This window comes from Symsagittifera roscoffensis, chromosome 4 (genome assembly GCF_963678635.1).
Source record: "Symsagittifera roscoffensis chromosome 4, txSymRosc1.1, whole genome shotgun sequence".
Lineage (NCBI taxonomy): Eukaryota > Metazoa > Xenacoelomorpha > Acoela > Convolutidae > Symsagittifera > Symsagittifera roscoffensis.
The window spans coordinates 8,831,543-8,843,844 of NC_087065.1; the positions used below are offsets into that span (position 1 = coordinate 8,831,543).

The window sequence follows — 12,302 nt, forward strand, 5'->3', positions numbered from 1 at the left end:
ACATTTTCAAGCTCAGCGTTTCAAACAAGCTCGAATAATGATGATCTTTAAAAAAACATCGCGTTAACAACAGATAAAAATCATTATTTTACCACACACATTCAAAACAGAAAAGGTAATATCTGTTTAAATTCAGCATTCTATCTAATAGGAGACAACTTGAAGGAAATCATAACACTAAATCAACAAAAATTTCATATCTCATTAAGTTTACAAATCAAAGAATTGTTACGACAATGCCAGTAACAGCACAACAAAGTATCTCATCAAGTATAAATTATACCACTCCAACACTCAAAGCTAAAATCAAAAATGAACCAATTCTTTTTGATGCGATTTTATCTATGAATTATCAAGCATATAGACCAAAAAAAAACAAAAAAATCTAGTTCTACAGGAAAACACAAAATAATTCTATTTTCAAACCAAAGCTAAGGCTTTTTTGCCATCCCTAACCAGATCAAGCTCGAAAAGAAACCTCACATTAAATAGACTATACTTACTACCACCAACAACCCTAAAAATTCAAGATCACACTCTCTCAGCAAAGGAATCAAAAAACCATTTCTCAGTAGATGACCTTTCTTTTCGTAAAAACCAACAACCACGACATCAACTTAACCAAATGAAATATCAATCGTTCAATGAAGAACAACCAGATCAATTTGAAACAATTTTTGATCCACAAAAAAGGCAACAACGCAAAACTAACCACCCACTTGAACCAATTTTTACAATATCAAACCAAAAACTAGCAACGAAAAATCAAAAACCTCTCAAAATAGCAATTTGAAAAAAAAAAGCAATACGATTGCCATATTACTTACATGACATGAAGTGAGTAGGCACAAGCTCACAGTTTTCCTTGAAATACGAAATACAGCAGAGTTGCTGCAAATGACAATGAATCCAATTTCAAGATGAATTTTTGTTAATATCAAAAAACTCGCCAGGAACAGACCATGAATACTATGTTGAAGGTTAGTTCATTCCCGTAACGGCATACCTAAAATGAGTTCTATGATCAGATTTGATTTAAAAAATTTTCTCAAAATTTGATTAAAAAACATACAGCAGTTTTACAAATGCACTCGACGGAGCAGCCAAAAAAAAATCCGATTGGAAATGTTTTGCCCAAGAATTTTCAAAACTGATGAAATCCGAAAGATATGAACAACATCAAAACTTTCAAGTACTGAAAAACCGATGGTTATCAAAAGAACAAATCAAACAATTAGACAAAATTTAGAAACGCTGGTAATGAATGCAAACTCTAGAATTTCACATGATTGCAAAATCACACATATGACAGAAACTTTGATAAAGACCTCAGTACCGCAATTGAAAAAATACAATATATAAAACTTATTTAAGACTCTGAAAACAAACCTGCAGAAAAAAATACACAATTAGCCATCTGATTCGACAGAATCCCAAACTTTAAAGGAAAGCGTTATCAAAAAAGGGAGGCAGATTTTGTAGAGATCGATCTCACGTGTCAACAAACTCAAGAAATGTTTTCACCGAACCAACTCAAGAAATACCTTCCCAGCTAAACCCAAGAAATACCTTCCCAGTTAAACTCAAAAAATACCTTCCCAGTTAAACTCAAGAAAATTTCTCCTCTAGTATTGCTATTGAAGAACCGTTCGAGATCTCTCCTGTTTTGTTCGAGTAAGTGTAGTTTGATTGTCAATTCAATTTGCAAATCAATCTGAATTGATTTTCAATTTGCAAATCAGACTAAGATGCTTTTGCTCATGCCTAGCCTAAACCTCCCCCATTAATAACTTTAAGACATTATCCTAACAACTCCATTAAAATGATTCAATTTTGATGTTAAAAACACGCAGATTCATTTTATGTTTCAGCACCATTAATTCTTCAGATTTTAATTGTCATGCCAATTACATTTAAATTCATCTACCTGACTCGTACCCCCTTTTGCCTAGCTCAAGAACCTTGTGCCTCCCAACTCAAGACTTCCATGTTCGTTCAAAGCTCAGGCGATACTCAAGTAGTACTTCTTTTGTAGGTGCACCATGATCTCCGTTTCTGCGAAGACCACATGTAGGATGGTGTATAACTCTTTGGACCATGAAATCCCTCAACCTCGTTAGTGCCAATATTACGTGCTCGGGGTCTATCGTGTTCCTCTCTTTGACCCTCGCCGCCAAAAAACACAGATATTTACCAGTAACTTGTGAAACTGAAGGAAGAAGCGAAGCCATTCATCCTAACCCTGTTCTCTGCCTGAATCGAAACTCCACGTTCTGATATTCTCTTTTAAAGTCTGCTTTCAGCCTCGTGTTGAAGCTCATGTCCGCTGTTATGCAGATAGCACTCGTCCTATATGACAAAATGAAGTCGCTGTCTGTGATCAGGATGTTCTCTGAATATTCATTCGGTATCTCAAATTTTGTCTTGAAATTTCCTCCTATGGTAGGCTCAGCTTCCTCTTGATCCAGTTCCAACCCGTTAGTCTCTCTTATTTCCCTGAGCTTCTCTATCATCAAATTTTCGGTGTGGGTAAGTCCTACCCCCACTCCCCGGACAAAAATCTTTATCGACGTCCGGTGGTTATCCGGTGGTATCCGGTGGTATCCGGTGGTATTTCTTTAAGTTATCCGGTGGTATTTCAAGCGAGCGGTCTGTGCCTGTCCAACCAAATAGTGGATTTCCTCTCTTCACATGTTTCATTGCTGACACGTTGACTTGTTGGATGTTTTGCTCCTCCCTTTTGTCAGTCTTGAGATTATGCATCCAGTGCCCTCAGATTTGTGTTTTCCCTTCTTTTTATCTCGCTTTGTTCCAGGTCTACTTCTTAATCCGGTACTGAGTAGTCTTCTTGCAAGGAATGCTCGCTGTCGTTGATGATCTGCCACTCTTCATCGACTGCAAGCTCACCCATGTTTACCAACTCTTCGCTTATCTCATCTGGTTGTATTTTGTCAATCAAGAAGTCGTCACCATACCGTTTGTATCTCATGCCTGCCTGTTTGCGAACGCCTTTCCTCGTCCCTGTGGTCATCGGCTGGTCTGGTTCTGTCCACTTTGGTACTTTTTTTTTGCTCCGGGTCATTTCAATTTTCCTCCGCGAAAGATCTTTTGTCCGAATCTACCTCTATCTTCTCGTTGTCTTCCATGCTCACGTCCTGGTTGCCGTCATTCTTCTTTCTGGTGCCTTCCTCGTTCACCTCACATGCTGGTTCTACCAGTAGGTACTCTAGTCCTTCCATGTTTTCTGGCACACACCAGTCCTCCAGAGATGGGACGTGAGGTTTCAGATTTTGGTAGTGCGCCGCACGCCCTGTAATCAAGCGATATAACGGGCCCTGCGGGTGTACCTCTGTTATCATAAACGGTTCTCTCCATTTCTTCAGTAACTTCTTAAACCCTTTTAGGGGTATGACATTCTGGAATACCCAGACGTATTGACCCCCAGCATTCGGTTTCGCCTGAAGTTTTTTTTCGTCGTACTTCTTCCGCTGTCCCATTTGAGCCTGCGCCGTGTTCCTTCTACAGAGCTCGTTCAATTCTTTTTGTCTCCTGACCGCTTCCTTCACGTACGCATGCGGCGACGTCTTCTTCCCTTCGTATTCCAGATAGAAGAATGTCAGGGGCATTGCTCTCTCCCTGCCAGTCAACATCATGAAAGGATTGATCCCTGTTGTTGAGTGCTGCGTGCTGTTATACGCTCCTACCACTTGTGGCAGATATTTGTCCCAATCTGTCATGTATCTCGAGCAATTTACTCTGAGCATGTTCACCAGAGTTCTGTTGTGCCTTTCCACTAATCCGTTTGTTTGAGGATGGTAGGTTGTTGACTGCGCTTGAGCAATATGGGATCTCCTCATGAGCTCTTTTGTCAGGTCCCCCACAAAGGGTTTCCCATTGTCCGACTGGAATGTCATCGGACAACCGTATCGTGATATCCAGTGCGTTATCAAATGATCACAAATCTCTTCCGTTGAGGCCGTCTGACATTATGCCGCGTCTGCCAGTTTCGTGAAGTGTTCTATAATTATCAGTATCTGATTGTATACCGAGTCGGTCATGCAGATCTTCTGATTATCTATCTGCACGACTTCGTTGAATTCCGAGCTTTCCACGGAGTTAAGTGGGAAATTTGTTTTTCTAGGGTCCTTCACTTGCAAACACGACAAACATGCGTTCACCCACCTTTCACAAGCCTTTCTCAACCCTGGCCAATCAAACCTGTGTAGTATTCTTTGCTGTACCTTGTCTTTCCCCTGATGTCCCATTTGGTCGTACGATCTGAACAACACTTTTGTCTGGTGTAGCTGTGGTAATATGATGAAATTATGCTTGTGTAGTATCTTCTCCTCATCTTTCCTCCTACAGACTACCACATCATCAGCTGTGTGATAGAATAAGTCCCTTATTTCCTTGTAGAGCTGGCTCAAGATCTTGTAACTATCCTCCTTCAGGTCACCTTTCTCATTGTGTACCGTTCGGATTCAATTGGAGAAGTTGCTCGTCATATTGTCAATCTTCTGGGCTCGTATCAGATCAGATAGTCTGTATCTCGCTTTGACGTGTTCCTTCAATACAGCATTTGACCATTCAGTTCTCCGGGACTGTGGATGTCGTCTTTTAGCTTAACGCAAACTATCCTTCTCAAGACCTCCCTGTCATAACCCGGTTCCAGCTTCGTCTTGACGTTTGAGTTGCATGATAGCTCCCTGAAAGGTTTCCTTGACACCGCCATCTTCTCAAGCTCTTCTCCTACGTATGCATCCTGTTGCTTTAGTCTGTAAGTTCCTGCGGAAGAGTCTGTTTGTAGTTCCGTGTCTTGGTGCCTCATTTTCTCTTCTGCTAATATCATGCAAAGACTGTCTTGATCATCACCACTCTTCTCTGAGTCATCCTCCCATTCTTCCGACTCGCCGAGCAAATTCTCTTCCTCACTGTCTCCTTCTGATTTCGACCATTCCCCGGACTCTTGATCTGGTCCTAGGTGTTCCGCTTCCTTCTTGAAAGTCACTTTCTTCTTCGGAAGCGTATTCTGTCGTAGTATGTCTTCTCGACCAAAGTCCGTACAACTTATTTGTCGTCAGGTTGCCTTATTGTTGAGTCCTCGCCTTGAGCCACTTCCCTTTTTTTCAATATGGTGACTTCCGGTTTGTCTTTATCATTGTTCCGGGATACCGGTTTATCGTCGGCTAGATTCTCGAGTAGTTTCCCCAGATCTTCTCCTATCGTCACCCTTCTTGTCTCCACATCATTGAGGTCATAGCCTTTTGCTTTTAGTGTTTCTCTCACTATCTTCGACTTGAGCATCATTTCAAATGGCATCCCTGTTTTCCTCTTGAGAATTTTTTTCGTCTCGTGTTCTGCTGGTAGCTCGGGATGGTCCATTATTGGTTTTTTTGACTTGTCAAGCCACCTCGTGAGTGGGACACTGTCATACGTCTCCTTTCCCATAAATGAGAAGCCATCTTTGATTTCCGGCCTGTCGGCCTCCCTTTGCTCCTGTCTCTCTCAAAACTCCGTCTTTTTGCTCATGTTGTCGGCAGTTTGATGATTTTCCCTTGTTCTATGCTCAATAATCAAGTTGTAACCATCCAGGCGCACTATCCATCTCCCGATGCAGCTCTGGTCCATTGAGTACGGTTTTAACCAATTGAGTGCTCTGTTGTCGACTCGCAGCTTGAATGGCTCGCTACCCAGGTATGTCCTATATTTTTCTACAAAAGTGACTACCGCCAACTTTTCCGCTTTGGCTGCTCCGTATTTAATCTCTGTATCACTGAAGACTTTGCTCCCGTAAGCTATCGGTCTCAAGACTGTCTTTCCGTTCCATTCCTGTTCTTGGTGGAATATTCCAGAGATCGCTACCAACGATGCAACCGTGTGCAGCACGTACTTTCCCTTTTCCGTGGGCATCCCCAGCACTAGTGCTTCGCACGTTTTTATTCTTTGAAATGATACCTCTGCTGCGTTAATCCACGTGGAACTATTACCCCCGTGCCTCATGAGTTGTTGCATTGGACATACTTTGTCCGCATAGCCCTTGATGAACTCCCTGTAGTAGTTTGCGAAACCCAAGAAGCTCATCAACTGGTGTTCTGTTTTTGGCGATTTCCAAGTCAGAAATGCCTCTAATGCATCTGGGTCTGCTCTAATACCATGTTTGTCCACCATTCTTCCCAGGTATTTGATGGAGTCCTTGAGAATCTCACACTTTGATGGCTTGCATTTCAGTCCTGCTGTCTTCATAAACCACCACAGGGTCATTCTTGGTGGAGTATTCCAGAGATCGCTACCAACGATGCATCTGTGTGCAGCACGTACTTTCCCTTTTCCGTGGGCATCCCCAGCACTAGTGCTTTACACGTTTTTATTCTTTGAAATGATTCCTCTGCTGCGTTAATCCACGTGAACTTCTTATCCTTGTGCGTCATGAGTTGTTGCATTGGATATACATTGTCCGCATAGCCCTTGATGAATTCCTTGTAGTAGTTTGCGAAATCCAAGAAGCTCATCAACAAGTAATCTGTTTTTGGCGGTTTCCAAGTCAGAAATGCCTCTAACGCATCTGGGTCTGGTCTAATACCATGTTTGTCCACCATTCTTCGCAGGTATTTGATGGAGTCCTTGAGAACCTCACATTTTGATGGCTTGCATTTCAGTCCTACTGTCTTCATACAAGCAAACACCTCGTCCAGTCCTTCAATGTGGTCCTCTAGTGTAGGTGTTGCAATCAGCACGTCATCTACGTAGCACAGTAGTAAATTGCCATATTTCTTTGTTACGTTTTTCAGCGCTTGTGCCATCAGTCGTTGGAAGGTTGCTGTCGCATTGCAGAGGCCAAAGGGCATCCTCTTCCATTTGAAACATTCCCAGTTCGCATGCAAAACCCGTCTTGTCCCTGTCTTGCTTCCTCAGTGGTACCTACCAAAAGTCCGACCCCAGATCAAGAATTGTGAAAAATTTTTGCGTCACCTAATTTTGAGAGACTTTCATCTATCCCAGGTCTGGGATAGGCATTTTTCACCGTGACGGAGTTCAGACATCGAGAGTCACAAAAAAATCTAAGTTGTTCTCCTTTCTTTTCAGCCATCACTACTCCACACGCCCACGTTGGTTTGGTTGGTTTTATCATGTCATACTCTAGTAGGGTCTCTATCTCTTTTCTACAAGCGTCCGATTTGTTTGGGGTCATACGCCTCGCCCCCTCCCTATGCGGCACCACCGATTCTTCTAGCTCTATTTCATGTTCAACAAAAATGCAGCATCCATTGTCTGCTTTATGTCCCATAAAAACATCCCAATTCATATCTAGAACGTCTTTGATGGCTTCGAGCTGTTCGTCTGTTACTTCCCCTTTAAATGTTCAATCTCTGGTAATACTGGTTTATCCATTTCCATTTCTTCCAGCGTGGGTCTTTCTGGAATATTCGAACAGCACGACAGTCCATCGTCTGTCTCTGACTTAAGTGACTTCACAACACCTGATGAATTTTTTATTTTCTCCAATCGTCTCAAGATAAAAACTCTATCCCTGTGATTAGGGAAATCAAGAACTTCGTTTCCTTTCACATTTTCAGTCATTTGATATCTAGTTTTCACGGGCAGTGCGTATCCTAGCTTCCTCCTCCTCTGGATTGTGATTGGTATATCAAGAGTATTCAACGAGACACTGGTGCAGAGGCCACTCTTGGTTATCGTGAAGGATCTTCCTAAAATGGCAGCACTTTGACTGTTTGGAATTGGTACTAAACTTACTTGTTTTTGTCGCTGAGCTCATTATAGTTTTTCATCCGTAAACTAACTATTGCCGCCTCATTCGCTTTCAGCCTTACCCTCCTATTCAAGAAAACTGCAGCCTTACTTTCATTCGCCATTATCAAATTTACCGGTTTAATTACCTACTTACTTTCCGGGTTTCGAATCCTGAACATCACATTGTTAGGATCAATTGTTACATCGAAATTCCTGATGAAATCCCTGCCTAGAATGAATTGGTCAGACTCATCTAGATTCTCCACCACCAGAAAGCTCATCGACATATTGCGTTTTTTCAGGTTTAGGGCTATTATAGGTGTTCTACCTATAACCCGAAGAGCCCCCTTGTTTGCCGCTGATAGCCGTATTCATGAGTCAATCGGGTCATCTTTGTCGAATCCCATTCTTCTCCAAGTCTCAATTGGTATTACACTCAAGACGGCTCCCGTGTCCAACAGCCCACTCAGTTGTGTCTTCTTTCCGCTTATGTCCAATACGTGTGCAGACACATCTGCATCCGTTCCCAGCATGGCATCCTCTTCCAGCGAAGCACAGAGGCCAATGGATCTCACTTTTAATTCCTCTCTACCATTATAGACTTGCCCAGCTAGATCCTCATCACATGTTATCATCGTTTTGGTGTAAATATTTAAACCATCTGTATTCAACATGACCTCATAGGGTCCATAAGCTTCCGTGTATATGTTGTCTATGCGAACTGATTTACTACCACTTCTCATGAGTAATGCCCTTAGAGCTCTAGAAGGAGTTTGCGGGCTTATTGCACTCAAGTAAACCGCGTACACATCCATGTGCATAAGTGTCTGATCACTCGCTTCATGCAGGTTTCTTGTTACTTCGTGGCCGCCCACTGTGATTACTGACATGATTCTTGCTCCAATATTCGTGATGTCAAAGGGTTTTCCAGTCACTATTTTCAAGGTGTTGCAGTTGCCCCTGCTCACCGAGTTCACTCCGGTCTCTGGTTCTGGTCTTGTCATACAGAGCGTTTCATTCAACCTCTGTTTTTCTTTTTCCTGTTTCAGCCGTTGTTCGATTTCTTTGGTCGCCAAGTCTTGCTTCATTTTGTTGATCGCCTCTACAGCTGCTCTCTCGTAGTTTATCACTAGAGAGTTTCTTTTTTCGGGCCCCGTGGCATCTTTGTTTTGTGTCACGGCCTTTACTGTATTTGTCGATAATTCAGCACTCTCTGCTTCTTTGTTGTTGTTCAAATTGTTTTCAGCTTGTCTGTTTCTAGTATTTTGCACTGCGGATAGTGCTAGTTTGTGTTTCGGGTGATTCTGATTCTTCACCGCCTCCCAAAACAAAGGACACTCCATTCTGAAATGCCCCTCCTGATTGCAGAAAGAAAACACCTCGCGCCTATCTTAATGATCAAGCCACTGTAAAACTCATGTTCCTCCGTTTGATTCATGTCCTCTACCTCCGGTGCGTATCCCAAGCTCTTCATACCCTTCTTGTATGTCGTGCAATCCGCTACATGATGATCCGCTGATCCACAATTTGCGCATGACGTACGTTTGTCCTTGACGTCTCTAGGCGTGTACCATGACGACCTTTGTGGCTGGCTTACCATTTTCATGTTCCTGCCTTCTGAGTATGAGTACTTTTTTTGTTTCATTAACATGTACTCTTTTGACTTTTTTTTCATCTCTTCTGGGGTCGGTGCATTATCCTTTGATAGTGTATAATACGTTGACAGCATCGTTCTCAAGTCGCAACTTCTCACCCCGTCAATGAACTTTGAAGCGATGCTGAAGTTTCTTCTGTTCGTCGATTCTTCCGGGTCGCTTCTTCTTCTTCTCAATGTCTCAAGATCATCCAGGAATTGATCGGTTGACTCGTCTTCCCTCTGTCTTCTTTTTTCAAATCTCATCATCGCTTGATGACCCTTATCCCTGACCCGAATCGGTTCAACGGTATCTCGAAACATTTGTCCGCTGTATCAAGCTCCTCCTCTTTCTTTGCTACCACGCATTTCAGTGCGGTGCCCTCTAAATTGCTTAGTATTGGCGTGAAGGCCTGTCTTTCGTCGTTCAAGTTATCTTGTTCTAGATGTAGTTTCATTACCTCAATCATGTATCAATGCAACCATCTGAATCGTCCTTAAATTCCGTAGGTTTTTTGAAGTTTTTCCGGGATTTGCCACTGCCTCTGTCACTTGAGTCTGTATTCATTGTTGCGAATGCTTCAAGCGTCCTGTTCATCATTTCCCAGGTATTGGCCCACGTCTTGGCATTCGGTTGTGCACCTGTATGTGATCCTGAGTCCTCTATTGTCCTTGCTGAGTTTGAGACTCCCACTTTCATGGCAGACCTTATCCCTCCTGACGCCATGGTGCTATCAATCCGTGTTATTGGTGTTGATACTCTTTTCTTTCGTTGTGGTTCCACTGAATTGCCTCTAGTACCGGCTTCCACCACTAATTTATCTTGGGTTAATGATTTCTCAAGAGTGCATCCGGTTTGGACTGCATGGCACAGGAAGTTGCAGCTCCACAACTTCCCATTCACGGTCCCATGCCGTTTATTCATTTCCTCCATATCCTTCTTGCTATGTTTTTCTCGCTCTGTGTCCGTAGCTTCTACCTTGTCTGACATCTGCTGTAGCTTCTCTTCCGTCGCCCTTGCCTGGTTAAAGCAGTTGTCTAGGTTCTCATTCTTGTTGTGTCTTACTTCCCTTTTTTAGCTCTTGGCGGTCCTCCTCGGTTTTTTTTAACTTTGCCATCAAATCGCCCAGCTCAAGTGAAATTGTTTTTTATTGGTTAGCCGTTGCTCCATGTGCGACCTGCTTTTCGTACTGTTTGGCTTCTGTTGTAATTGCGGAAACTGTTTCAAACGTTTTGCATTTCTCGGTGGTCGGCATTACCTCCTCTTTCTCTTTTGGTTTCATCCCGACAATCGCTGCAATCCTTTCTGTGAAGGACGTTCTTTTTGTTTGAGAATCGTCTTTTGTCGATTCCGGCGTGTTGCTTGTTGTTTCTTCTACAATGGTGAGAACTCTATCGTTTTATTTTCTTGTTCTTCTGCATTTGGCATTGGTGTTGATTCCGTCGTCTTTCTTTCCACCCCGTCAATACTCTAACATGTTGTCTCAAGATTGGTTTCTCTAGCCGGTACATTTGGTTATTCCATTGCCTTCTCCTTGGCCTTATGTTGCTTTACGCTTCTTGTATCGATCATGTTCACTGAAATATTCTTTCTCAATACTTTCGGATTTGATAGTGTTGCTTTCCGTTGCGACGAGGCGAGGTTTGATTTTGTTTGAGTCCTGTTGCTCTTCTTTCAACTAACGATACCCTATTTCGTTGCATGATTCTTATACACAATTTTCTTTATTTACAATTTTAATATTTATAAGTCAGTCCCTATTGTAAAATCCGACTGAAAATCTAGAAAAAATTACTATTGTTTTAAAAACTTAAATCAATCGAATTAGTCTAAATCAATTTTGAATCTAAATCAATTTCAGTCCTTAGGACCCTTCGTTCTAGTTTTGGGATACTTTAATACTATCCCAGGATTTCTTGGTACTCTCCTAGGACCCTTCGCTTAAGTGTTGAGATACTTCGATGGTGTCGTGGTACACTTTGGCGCGGTCCTAGTACTTCTATGTACTCTCCTTAGTGTTCTTTTTTGGGACAATTCGTTACTGTCCCAGGATTTTTCTGAACCCTCGTAGGACCATTCGCTCAAGTGTTGGTATACTTCGTTTCTGTCCCAGGACTATTTGAACCCTCCTATGACCCTTCGCTCAAGTGTTGGTACACTTCATTGCTGTCCCAAGACTTTTCTAAGCTCTCCCAGGACCCTTCGTTCGAGTGTTGGGACACTTCGTACTGTCCCAGGACTTTTTCGAACCCTCCCAGGACCCTTTGCTCGAGTGTTGGGACACTTCGTACTGTCCCAGGACTATTTGAACCCTCCTATGACCCTTCGCTCAAGTGTTGGTACACTTCATTGCTGTCCCAAGACTTTTCTAAGCTCTCCCAGGACCCTTCGTTTGAATGTTGGGACACTTCGTACTGTCCCAGGACTTTTTCGAACCCTCCCAGGACCCTTTGCTCGAGTGTTGGGACACTTCGTACTGTCCCAGGACTTTTCTGAACCCTCCTAGGACCCTTCGCTCAAGTGTTGAGACACATCTTTACTGTCCCAGGACTTTTCTGAACCCTCCTAGGACCCTTCGCTCAAGTGTTAGGGCACTTGGTACTGTCCCAGGACTTCTCTGAACCCTCCTAGGAGACTTCGCTCGAGTGTTTGGACAATCGGATCTCTTGTTCTTTACTGTTGGGACAGTCGGATCTGTAATTCCTTAGTGTTGGGACAGTCGGATCTTTTGTTCCTTAGTGTTGGGACACTTAGATCAGTATCCAGAGACCGCCGGCTAGACTCCTTGCACTTCTTCCATTCTCGTAGCTCAAGTGTTTCTTCGTCTGATTGATGATATCCCCAGTATCTTGTGTCGAGTATTGGAATTTCTGATCCACCATCCCAGTACCACCTCTAGAGGTCTAGTTTTAAAAAGTC

The 12,302-nt window shown here is 42.8% G+C and overlaps 3 protein-coding genes across 3 annotated transcripts in view; 2 read left to right on the forward strand and 1 right to left on the reverse strand.

Moving 5' to 3' along the window:
* The window catches only part of LOC134845178 (small ribosomal subunit protein eS4-like), a 485,903-nt gene that overhangs the window by 438,059 nt on the left and 35,542 nt on the right, over positions 1-12,302 (forward strand). The window lies entirely within an intron of this gene.
* The window catches only part of LOC134845180 (cytochrome b-c1 complex subunit 6, mitochondrial-like), a 350,323-nt gene that overhangs the window by 290,651 nt on the left and 47,370 nt on the right, over positions 1-12,302 (forward strand). The window lies entirely within an intron of this gene.
* On the reverse strand, positions 3,084-3,914 carry LOC134844724 (uncharacterized). The gene has a single exon (XM_063861538.1). It carries the CDS (start codon positions 3,912-3,914, stop codon positions 3,084-3,086), a length of 831 nt encoding a protein of 276 aa, XP_063717608.1.

What these genes read in the sequence shown, in the direction of transcription:
- LOC134844724 (XM_063861538.1), bottom strand. Translation starts at nt 3,914, where the DNA reads ATGACATTCCAGTCGGACAATGGGAAACCCTTTGTGGGGGACCTGACA.